This window comes from Bufo bufo, chromosome 3 (genome assembly GCF_905171765.1).
Source record: "Bufo bufo chromosome 3, aBufBuf1.1, whole genome shotgun sequence".
In the NCBI taxonomy this organism is placed as follows: Eukaryota; Metazoa; Chordata; class Amphibia; order Anura; family Bufonidae; genus Bufo; species Bufo bufo.
In genome coordinates, this window is record NC_053391.1 from 105,379,041 (window position 1) to 105,400,411 (window position 21,371).

The window sequence follows — 21,371 nt, forward strand, 5'->3', positions numbered from 1 at the left end:
ACTGGCACATGATAGGGGGGGGGGGCCCTATGGCTACTGGCACATGATAGGGGGGGGCCCTATGGCTACTGGCACATGATAGGGGGGGGCCCTATGGCTACTGGCACATGATAGGGGGGGCCCTATAGCTACTGGCACATGATAGGGGGGGCTCAGGCAACTGGCACATGATAGGGGGGGCTCAGGCAACTGGCACATGATAGGGGGGGGCTCAGGCAACTGGCACATGATAGGGGGGGCTCAGGCAACTGGCACATGATAGGGGGGCTCAGGCAACTGGCACATGATTAGGGGGGGGGCTCTAATTACTGGCACATTATTGGGGGACATCTATGGGGGCACTTATTACTGTCACATTATTGGGGGCACTTCTTACTGGCACATTATTGGTGGGCACTATAGGGGCATCTACTGAGGCCACAAAGAACGGTTATTTTATATGGGGGCTCTGTATAGGGGCATTTTATACTGGGACACATTATGGTGGGTACTATGGGGAAGGGGGAGAGGACTACTATGTGGTCATCTACAGGGACACTGAGAAGGGGTATTTTATGCTTACAAATTATGGGGGACACTGAGGGCATCTACTGGGGCACTATATATGGGGCATTTTATACTGGTACATTATGGGGGGCAGTAGGAGGGAGGGGGGAGAGGAGAACTATGGGGGCATTTACTGGGGTCACTATGGGGGCACTATTGGGACATTAGCTCAACTGGGGGCATTACAAGGGGGTATTTTTGCACTGTCACATTATAAGGAGAATTATTTCTACTGGGGATGGGGGGTGCATTATGGTGGGCTTTATTACTCCCCCATGGTATGACCCCCTAGTAGCAGCACCAGCCTCTCCCTGCTCTGCTATTCCTCTGCCCCTTCTCCAAATCCTTATTATGAAATCTTTCTCATTAGGATAAAACACAACATCAGCTCCACCGAGCCCGCGGCCAAAGTGTTGAAGTGGTGTCCGAGATCCCCAAGGGCAAAGCCAAGTAACTAAGTTTTCATATGTTTGTGTTATACACATATAGCCTACACCGTGCCCCACAATATACAGTTTCTTCTGTAAGTGTCATCAAGTGTCATATGGGGGGGGGGGGGCCTTATAGTTTTTTGCCCCAGGGCCCCATTTCACTTAGAACCAGCCCTGTGACTTACTAGTAGTTTGTAAAGAGTCAGATGGATGTTACTACTTGGGGATGTCCCTTCACAATCTGACACTATCCAATCAGTGTTACCAGTGTCAGACTGTTCAGGGGCACACCCCCAACAGGTAACACTCATCTGGACCTTCAATACAAACTGCTAGTAGTTCACAACTTCTTGCAGGAATAATAAAGGAATGGCACATGCCAGAGTCAAATTGTTACTAACAGGCATGTCAGGAGAAGTAACAGGTCCTCTTTAAATGGGGCTCCTCTGCCCATGGACACCCGCTACAGTTTTTGTGTGAATCGTGCACTCCATTCACACGTAGAGAACTTTTTTCAATACGGATTTAAGGACATTTACATTGATTTAACCTTTTCTTATTCAAAGCTTGCTGTTTGCAGCAAAAAGCACAAGTAACACTTGGATCTGCTGCAAACTCGGCACAAGTTCACTGTTCTTTATGAAATGGAGGACAGTGACATATGGTGAGGACAGGGCTCAAGAACTGTAAGCCTTGCTTGCCACCATTTTTCTTTTCTGGATAGATGTCATTAGGCATGGCACAGTGAAGTGCACTTAAATGTTATGTACACCTTTGTGGGCATTTTTTTTTATTTATTATTGCATTGTACTCATTTTGAGCTAAAAGTAATATTTTCAATTGGTCTTTATTAAAAACATGGAGCCTCTTTTTCTGTACAGAGCTGACATGCTCCAGTAGCACCCTTTAGAGTTTCTGTCTTTTCCGTCAGACCAGCAGCAGAAGGACTCCCTATCTTTGCTCTCTGCCCTTATTAACACTCATTATAGCTCAGCTCTTATCTTACTGATAATAATGGCTTAAATAAGTGTTTATGACCTCACAGTAGTTTAGAGAGGAGGTCTATTGGAGATGACCGGAACAAAGTGTAAGTGAAAAGACCAGGCACACAGCTAGAAAAACAGTTAACCCTTTGTGACATAAGAGCTCAATATTTTTAATAAAAGGCCAATTGAAAAAATTATTTTTAGACAAAAATGAGTAAGGCTGAGTTCACACTTCAGTTATTTGGTCAGTTATTTCCATCAGTTATTGTGAGCCAAAACCAGTAGTGAAGCCTACTGAGAGATCAGGTATAATGGAAAGATTTTCAAATGTTCAGTGTTTTTAACCCGCACCTGGTTTTGGCTCACTATGGCATCCTGCACACGACCGTTTTTTTTTGCGGTCCACAAAAACGGGTTCCGTTTTTCCGTGATCCGCAACCGTTTTTTCGTCCGTGGGTCTTCCTTGATTTTTGGAGGATCCACGGACATGAAAAAAAAAGTAGTTTTCTCCAATCCGATGGTATATTTTAACTTGAAGCGTCCCCATCACCATGGGAACGCCTCTATGTTAGAATATACCATCGGATTTGGGTTACATCGTGAAACTCATATCCGACAGTATATTCTAACACAGAGGCGTTCCGATGGTGATGGGGACGCTTCAAGTTAGAATATACTATGAACTGTGTACATGACTGCCCCCTGCTGCCTGGCAGCCCCTGATCTCTTACAGGGGGCTGTGATCAGCACAATTAACCCCTCAGGTGCCGCACCTGAAGGGGTTAATTGTGCGTATCATAGCCCCCTGTAAGAGATCAGGGGCTGCCAGGCAGCAGGGGGCAGACCCCCCTCCCTCCCCAGTTTGAATATCATTGGTGGCCAGTGTGCGGCCCCACCCCCCCTCCCTCTTTCTATTGTATTATCATTGGTGGCCAGTGTGCGACCCCCCCCTCCCTCCCGCTATTGTATTATCATTGGTGGCCAGTGTGCGGCGTCCCCCGGCCCCCCCTCCCTCCCTCTATTGTATTATCATTGGTGGCCAGTGTGCAGCCTCCCCTCTCTCCTCCTCCTACTGGTAAGTGACAGGTCTGTGCGGCGCATTGCTTAATGATCTGTCACTTACCGGTAGGAGGAGCTCCCGGCCGGTCACAGACAGCGCAGCAGGTAAGTATGATGCTTCTAATATTGTAATATTGCTAAGTAACCATGGCAACCAGGCCTGCAGTAGCGTCCTGGTTGCCATGGTTACCGATCGGAGCCCCAGCGATTAAACTGGGACTCCGATCGGAACTCTCCGCTGCCACCAATGATCGGGGGGGGCGGAGAGGGGAGGCCGCACACTGGCCACCAATGATATTAATACAATAGAGTGGGGGCGGGGGGGGGGGGGGGGGGGGGGCGCACACTGGCCACCAATGATAACATAATAGAGGGAGGGAGGGGGGGCCGGGGGAGGCCGCACACTGTGCCACCAATGATATTACAATAGAGGGAGGGAGGGGGGGCCGCACACTGTGCCACCAATGAAAATAATACAATAGAGGGAGGGGGGACCGCACTGGCCACCAATCAAATTAAAACTGGGGAGGGAGGGGGGGTCTGCCCCCTAATGCCTGCCAGCCCCTGATCTCTTATAGGGGGCTATGATATGCACAATTAACCCCTCAGGTGCAGCACCTGAGGGGTTAATTGTGCGGATCACAGCCCCCTGTAAGAGATCGGGTGCTGCCAGGCAGCAGGGGGCAGTCATGTACACAGTTCGTAGTATATTCTAACTTGAAGCGTCCCCATCACTATGGGAACGCCTCTGTGTTAGAATATACTGTCGGTTCGGAGTTTTCACAAAGTGAAAACTCAGCTCTGAAAAAGCTTTCATGCAGACGGATCTTCGGATCCGTCTGTATGAAAGTAACCTACGGCCACTGATCACGGACGCGGATGCCAATCTTGTGTGCATCCGTGTTCTTTCACGGACCCATTGACTTGAATGGGTCCGTGAACCGTTGTCCGTCAAAAAAATAGGACAGGTCATATTTTTTTGACGGACAGGAAACACGGATCACGGATGCGGCTGCAAAACGGTGCATTTTCCGATTTTTCTACGGACCCATTGAAAGTCAATGGGTCCGCGAAAAAAAAACGGAAAACGGCCCAACGGCCACGGGTGCACACAACGGTCGTGTGCAGGAGGCCTATAACTGATGAAAATAGCTGACCAAATAACTGAAGTGTGAACTCAGCCTAACATGCAATCATTAAAAAAAAAAATTGCCTTTGAAGGTGTACATAGCCTTTAAACGTTTTCAAATATCATTGCTGGAATATTGTAATAGCATCAGCACCGAAATATCATGAAATACGGTAATTGGCAGAGCGGTATCAAAGTATTATTACCACTTGGCATCAGTCGGAGGCCTATTAGGACCAGATCACTGGCTGGCTCAGGACGACGTATATAACAGGCATGTAACGCTGATGCTCACACATTTATTAACACTTACTGTCATGTCAGAAACATGATTAACGATAGCTATGGTAGATAATTTATTTCTATGCTACATGGGGTTCATCAGTACATTCAAATGGACCCTTCTAAAAAGTTACCTGAAGCGTCATTTCTGCAAATCCTTAATGTATTGTGCAAAGTCAATCCAAGAGGGCCCGTCCTTATTAGGCCTCATTCACAAGCCGGGGTCTGCAAACCACAGATCCACTAATTAGGAACACCTTCCTTGTGGAATCCACATTCTTCTCACTCCCATCACTAGAAGTGACTATTCTTGTCTGCACTATGGACAAGAATAGGACATCTTCTGTCATTTTCAGAACGGACACACGGATGCGGACAGGGCACGGACGACATTCCGTCTTCTGTCCTTTTTAGAAAGGAATGGGTCGGTGTGCAATCCACAAAAAAAACGGATGCAGACACAAAATCCGGACGTATGCATGAGGCCTAAATGTGCTTAGTCTGAATATATACTTTTCACAGCTGGATCCGAAGTCCGTTCCTTTTGCATATAAAGCCTCGGTATCAACCAGAGCCAAAAAAGACTAAAGGCACAGACATGTATGCATAAAGCAGCACAACATAGCCAGCGCCATAGTCTTCACTGAGGAAGCTCTTATGACAGTGAACCGATCAATCACTTCTGTATCAGAAGAACAACTACCAGAACAGAGATACCACTGTCTGCTTATATAACGGGAGCCATGGCCTGCTCGCTCGGAAAGCTGCGACTCTGTGCCAGCGGACGGAATGAGTAATGCTCGGAGTTACAATAGGAGCTTGTGTATTGTCTGAGGAATGGTCAGAACATGCCCTGTAGGCTCTCCACATTGCAAAATAAAACGGGGCCGCTAAAAATGCAGGATTACTTAGGCTTCACATCATGTTTTGCCCTATGGCTGTCTGACCCTGACTTCTTATGTTAAGGAATGTCGCAAAAAATTTTTTGCAGTCAGTACGGTCCCCCCCAAAAATATAAATCGGCAATCGAATATAGCCAGCACCTGCTAGTTACCTGGCATTGCCCGGAAGGAGCGTGCTTCACGTAGATCAGTAGAAAATCCAGCAAGCCACCAATATGTTGCAAACTTCTTCTTTATTGCTCAGTAAAGTAGATTATTGCAAAATAACGCGTTTCGGCATGTAGCTTTCATCAACCGATACATCTCAAATTCACAGTGACTCCTATATACACATCAATTAAGCAAAGTGACATCATCCACCCCCTTATGGGCGGGAACAAAAAATAAACCAACCGATTTCTTGAGAACACATAACATAGGATTTTCACAATATCGAAAATAGCAGATCAGCGAGTCGATAATGTCTACAATAAAGGAAAAGAAAGAAATTATTCGAATCAAGCAGTACGAAAAAAACACACATATAATCTCATAATCTCACAACCTCATAATCGCGATGGAGACCCCTGGGATACATTGTGAGACCTAGGAGAGGAGGCGACATAAAAAAACTTTTACTTCGTAGAGAGGCGTTCTGGATACATACGCTTGATACATTGTATCCCAGGGGTCTCAATCGCGATTATGAGGATGTGAGATTATGAGATTATATGTATGTTTTTTTCGTACTGCTTGATTCGAATAATTTCTCTCTTTTCCTTTATTGTAGACATTATCAGGCAAAAGATAAAACCGTAGCATGCTTCGGTTTTATCCCCGACGAAAAAAAACTGAAGACTGGATCTGGCATTTTTCCCCATAGGAATGTATTAGTGTCGGATCTGGCATTCAAAATGCGCAGACCGGTAAAAATGTGAAAAAAGATACAAGACGAATCCGTCTGTCCGCATGACAAGCCGAGAGATGGATCCGTTCTCGCAATGCATTTGTGAGATGGATCCGCATCCGGATGCGTCTCACAAATGCTTTCAGTCACATCCAGATCGGCGGATCCGACGGGCAGTTCCGACGACGGAAATGCCCGCCGGATCACACTGCCGCAAGTGTGAAAATAGCCTCAGACATTGTTGTAAATGGCCATTGAAATCAATGACCCTGTGTATAGACTGCTCCCTGGGGTAATCAATGGTGGTAGGAGAGCACATGCTCCACTAATGTCATCATCGAACATGCATCCATGACATCAGAAGATCAATTTGGCTAGACTTTCCCTTTAAAAGGTGCCAAACACACCAGCTGCAGGTTGGCCGAGCCTTCGGCAGGACCAACCGACTGCGTATTGGATGTTTGGCCGATGTTGGGAAAGAAAAGTACTGGACATTCAGAATATCGGATGTTTAGTAATTCTCAGGGGAGAGAAGTGTCTCCTCATTTAAAACACATGCATGCTCGGAAGAGCGGTCAGCTGAGGCTACTGAAGGTGTGCGGACAGCTAGGAGTCGTCGATGAAGAGGGAGAATATGTCTTTCCCACTTTAGTAACAACACCCATTATTTCATAGTACTAGCTCACATGGTGATGAAGAGACTCAGAGCCTGACCTGTAAAAGTGATGATGGCCACGCGCTATGTCGAAGATGCTTGACAATGGAGATGTGTCGTCCAAGACTGCGGTGCACGCTACAGCATTCGTCACAGATCAGCACTCCCCGATTTATGGAGGCCCAACCAGGATCTGCAAAGGAAATCACAGCGTAAGTACAACAGTAGATGGAATTGTGTCTAAAACAGGACATCTCAGTGTAATGCAATAGTGGGACAAATATAAATTTGACTAATCCTTAGAAACACTATTGGACACAATTATTAACCATTAAAAAGGCATTCCCACCACATTTCTACTCAGAGAAAAAGTGGAATTAGCGCTGACTAAGGCGTAGGTTTTACTACAGCCGCTAATAGTTACTTCTGCCTTGCACAATATCCCTTGTCTGCAACCTTGCTTCTTGCATTATTCCTATGCTATGACATCACTGTCCATACCATTTCTCTGATATAACGTCACTGTGTGTACTATGCTACTGCTATGACATCACTGTGTGCATTATTCCATTACTGTGAAGTCACAGTGTGCTTTATCCCTGTATTATGACATCACAGTGTGCTTTATCTCTGTACTGTGACATCACAGTGTGCTTTATCCCTGTATTATGACATCACAGTGTGCTTTATCTCTGTACTGTGAAGTCATTGTGTGGATCATCCCTGTATTTTGGAAGTCTCAGTGTGCTTTATCCTTGTACTAAGACATCACAGTGTGCATTATCCCTGTACTACGACATCACAGTGTGCATTATCCCTGTACTAAGACATCACAGTGTGCATTATCCCTGTACTACGACATCACAGTGTGCTTTATCCCTGTACTACGACATTACAGTGTGCTTTATCCCTGTACTAAGACATCACAGTGTGCATTATCCCTGTACTACGACATCACAGTGTGCTTTATCCCTGTACTACGACATCACAGTGTGCTTTATCCCTGTACTAAGACATCACAGTGTGCATTATCCCTGTACTACGACATCACAGTGTGCTTTATCCCTGTACTACGACATCACAGTGTGCTTTATCCCTGTACTACGACATCACAGTGTGCATTATCCTTGTACTAAGACATCACAGTGTGCTTTATCCCTGTACTACGACATCACAGTGTGCATTATCCCTGTACTACGACATCACAGTGTGCTTTATCCCTGTACTACGACATCACAGTGTGCATTATCCTTGTACTAAGACATCACAGTGTGCTTTATCCCTGTACTACGACATCACAGTGTGCATTATCCTTGTACTAAGACATCACAGTGTGCATTATCCCTGTACTACGACATCACAGTGTGCTTTATCCCTGTACTACGACATCACAGTGTGCTTTATCCCTGTACTAAGACATCACAGTGTGCTTTATCCCTGTACTAAGACATCACAGTGTGCATTATCCCTGTACTACGACATCACAGTGTGCTTTATCCCTGTACTACGACATCACAGTGTGCTTTATCCCTGTACTACGACATCACAGTGTGCTTTATCCCTGTACTACGACATCACAGTGTGCTTTATCCCTGTACTACGACATCACAGTGTGCATTATCCCTGTACTACGACATCACAGTGTGCTTTATCCCTGTACTACGACATCACAGTGTGCATTATCCCTGTACTACGACATCACAGTGTGCTTTATCCCTGTACTACGACATCACAGTGTGCTTTATCCCTGTACTACGACATCACAGTGTGCTTTATCCCTGTACTACGACATCACAGTGTGCTTTATACCTGTACTACGACATCAGTGTGCTTTATCCCTGTACTACGACATCACAGTGTGCTTGATCCCTGTACTACGACAGCACAATGTATTTTATCTCTGTACTGTGAAGTCATTATGTGCATTATCCCTGTACTACGACATCACAGTGTGCATTATCCCTGTACTACGACATCACAGTGTGCTTTATCCCTGTACTACGACATCACAGTGTGCTTTATCCCTGTACTAAGACATCACAGTGTGCATTATCCCTGTACTACGACATCACAGTGTGCTTTATCCCTGTACTACGACATCACAGTGTGCTTTATCCCTGTACTACGACATCACAGTGTGCTTTATCCCTGTACTACGACATCACAGTGTGCATTATCCCTGTACTACGACATCACAGTGTGCATTATCCCTGTACTACGACATCAGTGTGCTTTATCCCTGTACTACGACATCACAGTGTGCTTGATCCCTGTACTACGACAGCACAATGTATTTTATCTCTGTACTGTGAAGTCATTATGTGCATTATCCCTGTACTACGACATCACAGTGTGCATTATCCCTGTACTACGACATCACAGTGTGCTTTATCCCTGTACTACGACATCACAGTGTGCTTTATCCCTGTACTACGACATCAGTGTGCTTTATCCCTGTACTACGACATCACAGTGTGCTTGATCCCTGTACTACGACAGCACAATGTATTTTATCTCTGTACTGTGAAGTCATTATGTGCATTATCCCTGCACTGTGTGCTTTATCCCTAAACTGTGACATTACTTTGCACATTATCCCAGAACTGTGACATTACTGTGTGCATTATTCCCATGCATATGGGCGACCAGGGTGGATAAAAATCAATGATTTAAAAAAAAAAAAAATATCAAAAATAATTTTATATAAAAAAAAATCCGATTGAAATCCAAAAAAATCGGATAGATAGATATATATCTATCCGATTTTTTGGATTTCAATCGGATTTTTTTTTATATAAAATTATTTTTGAGGAAAATATATTACCATCCAAAGGTTATTCCATCATGAAATAAAGATTCGTTTTTTAATTATGTAGAATAAGACTGTATATGTTTAATTTTTTGGGTAAATAAATTCCATTAATCCATTCACTATGTCATGCTCTTCCAGAGGTTTTTGTAGGATTATTGGGCAGTTTCTCTGCCTACAAGATATTATCACAGATGCTTGGTTTACTTTTGCAGTTCTCAAAACTGAATTTGACTCAGCAGAGATCACATGCCTCTTCTTCACAGCAAAAATGTTATAACATGAACAGAGCTGAGAAAAAGACTTCTACAAACCTATGAATACAGAATCAACCTAATCAAACTAATATGAAAAGTTGTTATTCTAAAAACCTTCATCTACTTGTATATTATAAGTTATACCTGCAAGAATTAGTCTTTATGTAGAAAACTATGATTTAAATCAAGCCTTACTGACTAGTGATTTAAATCAGTTTGATTTAAATCAAATCCACCCTGTGGGAGACAAAAATAATCACTAGCAGGGTCCCCAAAAAGAACTAGAATTAAGCAGAAAGACATGCAGGACTGACAACATGATGCTTTCCTAGCGGAGCTGTCACTCCAAAGGTCAAACATTAGTGGATAGTGATATGCCACCGATGTCTGGGTTGGGACAACCCCTTTTAACGCCATAAACAACACAAAAGTTGAAAACTATACAAGCAAACTATTTATACGGCCTAATAGAGTCTAATCTAACCCTCACATCAAAGAGAAATTCTTGGTGGGGAAGCGAATCCCTGGCTCACACCGAAGCATGGACAGACTGACGGCGACAGGAGGAAGAATAGAAAAGCGCCACCAGAGAACAAGCTGACCGTTACAATTACAAATGGCGCTATATTAATAAAATGGGCCATCTTGCTTCTTTGTTCCTGAACTGAACACCTCAGAGCTGCAGAAATCCAGGCAGGAAGCCACGTCTGTTTCCGAGCCGCTAATATATCCCCTCATAAAATAGAAGATGTACTCGCTAAAGCCGAACGAAATGATCTGTGACAGTCTGCGCAGACTATTACTACATGGAAGACTCACGGCCACTTCTAAGGGTCCATTCACACGTCCGTTGTTTCTTTCCTGATCTGTTCCGTTTTTTGCGGAACAGATCTGGACCAGATCTGGACCCATTCATTTTCAATGGGTCCTGAAAAAAAACGGACAGCTCAATGTCTGATTTTTTTTCAGGACCCATTGAAAATGAATGGGTCCAGATCTGGTCCAGATCTGTTCCGCAAAAAACGGAACAGATCAGGAAAGAAACAACGGACGTGTGAATGGACCCTAAGGGTGTTAATACGCAGAGGGAGCGGAGCCTCTAGGTGTAATGGCAACGCCCCTGTTGCTCCTAGAGGCTCATTTGCATATATTAAAACCTCATTTTTCTCAGCAATACAGGCACATATGGACATGGGACCAACACAGGTGAGCTACAATCATAACAGAAAAATTTAACATGGAAATACCCTTTAATAAGATGAATATGATGTACACCAAAAGGTTTTGGACAAGCTTTCAGGCCAACGCAATACAAAAACTGATTAGTTGGCCATGACGTGAAAAGACAAAAATCCATATTAACTTTAGGGTACTTTCACACTTGCGGCAGAGGATTCCGGCAGGCAGTTCCGTCGCTGGAACTGCCTGCTGGATCCGTCAAAACATCTACAAACTGATGGCATTTGTCAGACGGATCAGGATCCTGATCTGTATGACAAATTCATTGGAATGCTGGATCCGTCTCTCCGGTGTCATCCGGAAAAACGGATCCGGCATTTATATTTTTTCAAATTTTTTGCGGTCTGAGCATGGGCAGACCGCAATGCCAGATTCGTTTTGCCGGAACACTCGGGGCTGGATCCGGCATTAATGCATTTTAATGGGAAAAAATGCCGGCAAGTGTTCCGGAATTTTGGACGGAGATAAAAGCGCAGCATGATGCGGTATTATCTCCGTCCGGAAAAGGCAAAAAGACTGAACTGAAGACATCCTGATCGGATTGCTCTCCATTCAGAATGCATGGGGATAAAACTGATCAGTTCTTTTACAGTATTGAGCCCCTAGGGAGGAACTCGGTGCCGGAAAAGAATAACGCTGGTGTGAAAGTACCCTTAATGGCACAAGTAAGGGGCAGACGTGATCCTCCACTATATGCACAGATCATGGATTACTAGCCAGTGTTGGCACACATCCAAGAAGAACATCATGACTGAAGTCCCAGATAGTAGAAGAAGCCATGAATGTGTGTTTTTGTCATTCCTCAGTCATCTGCTATGGAAGCTGTTGGAGAAAAAAGACCTGCATAAAAACGACCTTCATTAATGGAGCGGGGTCAGGGAATCTCGCTGTGTAAGCATCTCTTGCATGACAAGTCATGCGTTCACTACAGGTACACAGACTTGCTCCAAGTCAAGAAACCTCATGAGGTTCTCTTCAGCGGCTGCTCACAGAAATGCCCGAGTGACACATTCACATATAATCGAGTCATTTCTTGGTAACCCCAGGGTGACCTGCCCTTCCCACCTACTTCATCAAGCCCCAGCAAGACCAAAAAACTCCTACTACAGAGATAATGGAGGCTTTATACAAGCGCACATTATCTCAATCTGCTGGAGAGATCTCAGGGAGTCCACCACAGCTTCAGACATCACTGATGGAAGCCAGGTCCCTCAAACTGCTATAGAACTACAAGTCACATGAAGACCAGTAAAACCGACAGGATACTTGATGGACATATGTCTTTTTTCAACCATTGTAACTATGATATCTGCCACTATTTGTTCTTTAAAGGGAATGCCACCAGCGACCTCCCTATCCTCCATAGCTGGGGTTCACCTGATTCAAACCCTGGTTTTTCTTTTGTTGATCCGAGGCTTCGTTCCCAAGTTATGACACATTTTCTTAATATAAAAATTAGGGCTTTGGTGCAGTGAAGGGGTCACCATTGCTCTCGTGGCAACCAAGCTCCACTCATTTATGTGGTCAGCCCCTCCTTGGGTACTTTACCACTGCCTGCTCTTGTCAATGAAAGCAGTGAGGGAGGGGCTGACCACAGAAAGGGGCGGAGCTTGGGTGCAATAAGAGCAACGGTGACGCCCTCATTGCTCAAAGGCCTATTTTGCATATTAAGAAAAAGTATCATAACTCAGGAACGGATTCTCAGATCAACAAAAGAAAAGCAGCATTTTAAATCAAGAGAACCACAGCTATGGGCCTATGCAAACACATGGAAAAGGAGGCCGCTGGTGATAGACTCCCTTTAAGGTTATATTCTCACGGATATGCTGAAAAATGGCACCTGCAGACTTGTGTGCAGCAAATCCGCAGCATTTTACAATACCAGCAATGCTGATAACATTGTCGGAAATCTCATCCACACACTGGGAAAAAAATAAATAAATAAACAGCAGTGTAAATTTATCTGCACCAAGTCATTTTATATTACGGACGTCCACCCCAGATTTCGACCTTTGCAATGCTCAAAATGTTTCCCATGAGATGTCAGAGGGAATGGGATCAGAATACCAATCCTATGTGGCGGTCAAAGGTGGCCAAGCTACACTGTGTCTGTAACCCCGGCCATCCAAAAATATGTAAAAAATAAATAAAATAAATGTATTAAGTCTGTCACGGCGATCCTATTAATTTCTATGGGATCAATAACCCCACCCATAAGTAAGGCTACTTTCACACTAGCGTTGTTTTAATCCGGCGTTCAATTCAGACACCGGAACTGCCCGCCAGATCCAGAAAAACGTGTGAAAACGGATTACATTTGAATCCTGATCAGGATTTTAATCACAATGAAAAAATGCATTGGAAAAAAAACGGATCCGTCATTTATGGACTTTAACTTTTTTTTGCACATTTTTCGGGTTTAACATGCAAAAGCCGGATCCGGTTTGACTGAACACACAGTGCCGGATTCGGCGTTAATGCAAGTCAATGGGAAAAAGACTGGATCCGGCGTTCAGTCAAAGTGTTCAGGATTTTTGGCCGGAGGTAAAAATACAACATGCTACGTTTTTCTGAAAAGCCTGATCAGTCAAAAAGACTGAACTGAAGACATCCTGATGCATCCTGAAGGACGGACTCTCCATTCAGAATGCATAGGGATAAAACTGATCAGTTCTTTTCCGGATTTGAGCCCCTAGGACGGAACTCAGCGCCGGAAAAGAAAAACGCTAGTGTGAAAATACCCTTAGTGACCCACCAGGTTTGAGGTAATTCCTAGGTGAGGCTTACACTCCCCAAATTTAAAAACTGCATATTTGGTAAGCATGCAGATTTAGGCCTCATGCACACGACCGTATTTTTTTGCGGTCCGCAAAACGGGGTTCTGTTTTTCCGTGATCCGTGACCGTTTTTTCGTCCGTGGGTCTTCCTTGATTTTTGGAGGATCCACGGACATGAAAAAAAAGTCGTTTTGGTGTCCGCCTGGCCGTGCGGAGCCAAACGGATCCGTCCTGAATTACAATACAAGTCAATGGGGACGGATCCGTTTGACGTTGACACAATATGGTGCAATTTCAAACGGATCCGTCCCCCATTGACTTTCAATGTAAAGTCAGGAGTTAATATACCATAGGATCGGAGTTTTCTCCAATCCGATGGTATATTTTAACTTGAAGCGTCCCCATCACCATGGGAACACCTCTATGTTAGAACATACCGTCGGATTTGAGTTACATCGTGAAACTCAAATCCGACAGTATATTCTAACACAGAGGCGTTCCCATGGAGATGGGGACGCTTCATGTTAGAATATACTAAAAGAACTGTGTACATGACTGCCCCCTGCTGCCAGGCAGCAGGGGGCAGCCCCCCCCCCCCCCTGTAGTTAACACATTGGTGGCCAGTGCGGCCGGCCCCCCTCCCTCCCCTGTAGTTAACTCGTTGGTGGCCAGTGGGACCCCCCTCCCTCCCCTGTAGTTAACTCGTTGGTGGCCAGTGGGCCCTCTCCCCTCCCTCCCCCTCCTAATTAAAATCTCCCCCCCCATCATTGGTGGCAGCGGAGTACCGATCGGAGTCCCAGTTTAATCGCTGGGGCTCCGATCGGTAACCATGGCAACCAGGACGCTACTGCTGTCCCGGTTGCCATGGTTACTTAGCAATTTGTAGCAGCATTATACTTACCTGTGAGCTGCGATGTCTGCGTCCGGCCGGGAGCTCCTCCTACTGGTAAGTGACAGGTCATTAAGCAATGCGTCACTTACCAGTAGGAGGAGCTCCCGGCCGGACGCAGACATCACAGCTCACAGGTAAGTATAATGCTGCTACAAATTGCTAAGTAACCATGGCAACCGGGACAGCAGTAGCGTCCTGGTTGCCATGGTTACCGATCGGAGCCCCAGCGATTAAACTGGGACTCCGATCGGTACTCTCCGCTGCCACCAATGATAGGGGGGGGGAGATTTTAATTAGGAGGGGGAGGGAGGGGAGAGGGCCCACTGGCCACCAACGAGTTAACTACAGGGGAGGGAGGGGGGCCGGCCGCACTGGCCACCAACGAGTTAACTACAGGGGAGGGAGGGGGGCCCACTGGCCACCAATGAGTTAACTACAGGGGAGGGAGGGGGGGGGGGGGGCCGGCTGCACTGGCCACCAATGTGTTAACTACAGGGGGGGGGGGGGGGGGACTGCCAGGCAGCAGGGGTCAGTCATGTACACAGTTCTTTTAGTATATTCTAACCTGAAGCGTCCCCATCACCATGGGAACGCCTCTGTGTTAGAATATACTGTCGGTTCTGAGTTTTCACAAAGTGAAACTCAGCTATGAAAAAGCTTTTATGCAGACGGATCTTCGGATCCGTCTGTATAAAAACTAACCTACGGCCACGGATGCCAATCTTGTGTGCATCAGTGTTCTTTCACGGACCCATTGACTTGAATGGGTCCGTGAACCGTTGTCCGTCAAAAAAATAGGACAGGTCATATTTTTTTGACGGACAGGATACACGGATCACGGGCTCGGCTGCAAAACAGTGCATTTTCCGATTTTTCCACGGACCCATTGAAAGTCAATGGGTCCTCGAAGAAAAACGGAAAACGGCACAACGGCCACGGATGCACACAACGGTCGTGTGCATGAGGCCTTACTGTAAGACCGTTTTGATGATTTAAGCCTGATACGCTCTCTACAAACCAGACAAAAGAAAACCAGTTAGTTTTTATTTTTGTCGCCCAACTCTTATCACTGGTCTGTGAGGCAAATACTGCGACTGTTAGCAAATATGCCCCACTACACTACAAGCCCCAGGAAGACCAGCAACCAGAAGAATCTATGATCATTCTCCGCCGTCCCTTATAACATGTACCGTGTACATCCATGATGTAAAATACTGGTGGTCCATATGGTATTGCCCGTCAGGAACCAAAGGTACGGCCTCTCTGCCAAATAAAGTGAAACCATTCAGCGGGCTCCGTGCAGTACTCCAACTCGTGGACTCTTTCCTTTCTTTTTTTGACAGCATGTTAAAAGTTTTTCCCTATTTAGAGAACTTTTGTTAGCACACCTTTAATATCTAGCACTATGCAATTTAATAACCCCCGTGGCACGCCGCCACAAGCTGTGAAATCAATGTTAAAGCCGCTCCGTCAGGAAGCGGCCTCTAATTGCAAGCTAAAGAAAGCAATGTGTGCTGCGTGTTCCATAATCAATTATGCTTAATGGCGGTATGGACTATTTCGGTTCACTATCTGAAGGCCTATTAAAAAAATATTTGAATTGCTCTTGATTGCGGCATTTTACACGCCGCACGATTGACTGAGGCCGCAGGAGGCAGTCCCTGCAACTGAAATAGTGCAGAGGGCATCAAAAATCTAAAACTGCATTAATGCTAAAATCGATGTATTGAATCTTTCCACAGGGCCGGAGGCTGAGGCGGCGGAAAGGGCAAACTACGCGCTGAATAAAAAGTGCTCCTAAGGGATTCTGGCTCACCTGGTCATTAGAAGCAGCCATTTTGCAAGCGGACTAACATTTGCCGTCAAAGCATGAGCCAATTGTATCAGATGGTAGCTTTGGACGCACATCTCACTTGGGTTTTAACAGGCTCATACCCTATAATGACGCATCCCTTGAAGGATCCCTAATCATGGACATAAAATGGGGCATACGTCACAGTCTGTGGAAAAGCACTGATGTGTGAATACACACTAAAGTGGATACGTGAGCCACGGACAGCATACATCCGTGATAGAGTCCTTAGGCTACGCTTTATTAAGACAACAGACACACATGAGCAAGTTCAATGCAAGAAACTCGCAGCGTGCGTCACTGAGAGGTCCCATTCTGATCTCCCCCCCTCTGATAGGATCACACAGCATAAGGGTCCATTCAAACGTCCGTAGAATGGGTCCGCATCCGTTACGCAAAATACACTACGGACGTGTGAATGGACCCTTATACAGATTTATAATGCTGTGTAACTCCGAGAGTCCTGGAATCTACTGTATTAGGCTACATTCACACGGCCATGTGTAATCCTTTTCCGTTTGGCGGTCCGCAGATAACACAACCGTGTGTCCGTAATTTGTTTCCGTTGTGTTTCCGCATTTTGCAATAGTAATATCAGAATATTTTGCACCAAGCTCAAGGAGCAGGGACTTCAATAACACGGAAATGGATCCGCAAAAAATGGATGACATACGGAATAGTTTTCGCATGTCTTCCGCAATTTGCGGATTCATTGACTTGAAAGAAGCTGCGGACTGATCAGTGCGGACAATAGCAGTACAAGCTTCATATTTTTGCAGGAGAGAAATGCGGAAACACGGATGCGGACAACATACTGAACGTTGTCCGCACATTTTATTCACCCATAGGAATGAACGGATCTGAATCTATTCCGCAAAATGCAGAACGGATGCAGATAAAATTATACGGTCATGTGAACGTACTTTGACAGCATAATGTCAGTGTAAGGGCTCATGCACATGACCGTGTTTTCTTTCCGTTTCCGTCCCATTTTTTACAGGTCCGTATACGGAACCATTCACTTCAATGGGTCCGCTAAAAAAAAACTTGAAATGACTGTGTGCATTCCGTTTCCGTATCTTCGCATGTCCGTTCCGCAAAAAAAAAATAAAAAATAGAACATGTCCTATTCTTGGACCTTATGAATCCCCTCAGGCACCAGGGCTTAGGTGCAACTGCAATCTTCGCACCTAAAAGTAGCCCCCCTGTACTGAAGCCAGAAATCTCCTTTCATTTTGTCAGATATGATGAAATGGGCCCTCTCATCAAAGTGAATTGTACGCTGAAGTTCCACGTCACCATTGTAAGTTATAGGCACAAACTATGGGGTGCTCCGTTCCAGGAACTCATCTGTATCCCTTGAGAATGAGCGCGATTCAAGCGGGGAGATTTAATAAGAAATACCAAGGAAAAGTGGAGTGGTTGCCCCTAGCAACCAACGAGGCTGCAGCTTTTATTCAGAGCCCCGCTAGAGAGCTGGATGCCGATTGGTTGCTATAGGCGACTGCTCTACTTCAGGATATAGCATGTATTCCCATGGACTAGGACGGTCGCCTGACACAAAGGCACATGTTTATTCGCAGTTAACACGAGGGCTTCAGTGATGGCTCTGCCGCCAAGATGTTGTTGGTGTGTGACATTTTAGTAACTGCAATCTGCAACTTGCTTTTGAGGAACAACAAGAAAAGTGGACGTGGTCTCCAAAAAATAAAATGCGGTGAAGGCTACACCAGGCTCGATATACTAATGGAGGGCACAGACTTAGACAAGACATCAAAGTGGCTGGGGGAGGGGAGGGCCACCCTCAGACTACCTAATTTACTGTCATTTACACTAGAAAGTCTTAAAAATTGTAGCAGATATCTGCAAAAACTCCAAGCTGATGTGGATTTCTGTTTCTGGCACACTGAAAGCCAGAAGGCCTGTGTCTCTAAATAAATTTGGCGCATCTTACTCCGGCGCACTTTTTACTGGTGTAAGAAAAGCCAGTCGCAGTAAATCTCCCCATTTCTACCAACTATTGGTTGCCTTAGTTTAAGACAGAATTTTACGCCTGAATTGCGGCACAATTTTAACGCTAAATGCCGCTTCCCTCTTCCCCACAAGCCAAGCCCCTTTTCAGTTACGTAATGCCGCCTTTTGAGGCTAGACGCAGATCATTTCTCTAACCCTGGATGCTCCATGTTCCTGCACATTTTGAAGCAATTTAAGGCTACTTTCACACTAGCGTTCGGGGCTCCGCTTGTGAGTTCCGTTTGAAGGCTCTCACAAGCGGCCCCGAACGGATCCGTCCAGCCCCAATGCATTCTGAGTGGATGCGGATCCGCTCAGAATGCATCAGTCTGGCACCGTTTGTCCTCCGCTCCGCTCAGCAGGCGGACCCCTGAACGCAGCTTGCAGCGTTCAGGTGTCCGCCTGGCCGTGCGGAGGCAAACGGATCCGTCCAGACTTACAATGTAAGTCAATGGGGACGGATCCGTTTGAAGTTGACACAATATGGTGCAATTTTCAAACGGATCCGTCCCCCATTGACTTTCAATGTAAAGTCAAAACGGATCCGTTTGGATTATCATGAACCAAAAAAATAAATAAAAAAAAAACAAAAAAAACATTTTTTGTTTTATTTTTTTTTGTTCATGGTAATGCAAACGGATCTGTTCTGAACGGATCTAAGCGTTTGCATTATAGCTGCGGATCCGTCTGTGCAGATACCAGACGGATCCGCACCTAACGCAGGTGTGAAAGTAGCCTAAGCCAGACTCAACGTACATGTGGGCTTTTACGTGGCCTATTAAGAAATGTAGCAATTCTAAAGACGGTCATAACTGCACCAAAATTCATACTGAGGCCCCATGCACACAATTTTATCTCGATTCACAAAACAGATGCAGTCCGTGTGCCGTTTTCAATGGGTACATGGGTCTGCATTCTGTAGACATAGGGGGAGATTGATCAAACTGGTGTAAAGTAGAACTGGCTTAGTTGCCCATAGCAACCAATCAGATTCCACCTTTCATTTTCCAAAGGATTTGTGAAAAATGAAAGAGGGAATCTGATTAGTTGCGATGGGCAACTAAGCCAGTTCTACTTTACATTAGTTTGATAAATGTCCCCCATAGTCTATGTTTTTGCGTAACGGACATACAGATGCGTAAAGCACATGGATGATCCGTGTGCTCTCCGCATCCGTATGTCCAATCCGTGAAAAAGATAGAACATGTCCTATACTAGTCCGCAAAATGCAGGCCACGGACCCACTGAAGTCAATAGGAGAGATTTATCAAAACTGATGTAAAGGAAAACTGGATCAGTTGCTTTTAGCAACCAATAAGATTCCACCTTTCGTTTTTAAAAGCAGCTCAGAAAAATGAAAGGTGGAATCTGATTGGTGGCTATGGGCAACTAAGGCTACTTTCACACTAGCGTTCGGAGCGGATCCGTCTGATGTTTCATCAGACGGATCCGCTCCGATAATGCAGACGTTCGCATCCGTTCAGAATGGATGCGTCTGCATTAAAACTTAGAAAATTTTCTAAGTATGAAAGTAGCCTGAGCGGATCCGTTCAGACTTTACATTGAAAGTCAATGGGGAACGGATCCGCTTGAAGATTGAGCCATATAGTGTCATCTTCAAACGGATCTGTCCCCATTGACTTACATTGTAAGTCTGGACGGATCCGCTCGCCTCCGCACGGCCAGGCGGACACCCGAACGCTGCAAGCAGCGTTCAGGTGTCCGCTCACTGAGCGGAGCGGAGGCTGAACGCTGGCAGGCGGATGCATTCTCAGTGGATCCGCCTCCACTGAGAATGCATTGGGGCCAGACGGATGCGTTCGGGGCCGCTCGTGAGCCCCTTCAAACGGTGCGCACGAGCGGACACCCGAACGCTAGTGTGAAAGTAGCCTAAGCCAGTTTTCCTTTACACCAGTTTTGATAAATTTCCCCCAATGAGTCTGCAAAAAATGCGGTTGCAACATGGGCTGCCGCATCTGTATTTTGCGGATCAGCGATTTGCGGACAAAACAGATACAGTGGTGTGCGTGGGGCCTATTACTGGTCAGTAAAACTCAGATTAGTGCATGTAGAGTGAAGATGTTTTCTCACCTCATACACCACCATCTACATTTCAACATAGTATTCATTATTTCTACAGACGCCGAGCAGTCAACTTCACATTTTAACGAGAGCATCTTGTTTTAGGTCAGGTATTTTAAGAATGCATTACCTCACCGCCCTGCGGCTATGGAACACACATTCCTTACTGTGGCATCTGCAATGACAGGTGAGAAGCAGCCATTTTGCTGCACCAACAGTCTGGAGAATGAACGGTATTAGGCCTATTGCACACAACCGTATGGCTTTTTCAGTGTTTTGCGGTCCGTTTTTCACGGATCCGTTGTTCCATTTTTTGTTTCCGTTTCTGTTCCGTTTTTCCGTATGGCATATACAGTATACAGTAATTACATAGATAAAATTGGGCTGGGCATAACATTTTCAATAGATGGTTCAGCAAAAAACGGAACGGAAACGGAAGACATACGGATGCATTTCCGTATGTGTTCCGTTTTTTTGCGGACCCATTGACTTGAATGGAGCCACGGAACGGGATTTGTGGGCAATAATAGGACATGTTCTATGTTAGAACGGAACGGAAATACGGAAACGGAAT

At 45.4% G+C, this 21,371-nt stretch overlaps 1 protein-coding gene across 2 annotated transcripts in view; it reads right to left on the minus strand.

Moving 5' to 3' along the window:
* GIT1 (GIT ArfGAP 1) overlaps positions 1 to 21,371 on the minus strand; it is a 139,395-nt gene that overhangs the window by 76,206 nt on the left and 41,818 nt on the right. For both annotated transcript variants that reach the window (XM_040423446.1, XM_040423445.1), the window contains exon 2: positions 6,936 to 7,069. In XM_040423446.1, coding sequence (XP_040279380.1) covers positions 6,936 to 7,069 — 134 coding nt within the window. The remainder of the gene's footprint in view (positions 1 to 6,935; positions 7,070 to 21,371) is intronic.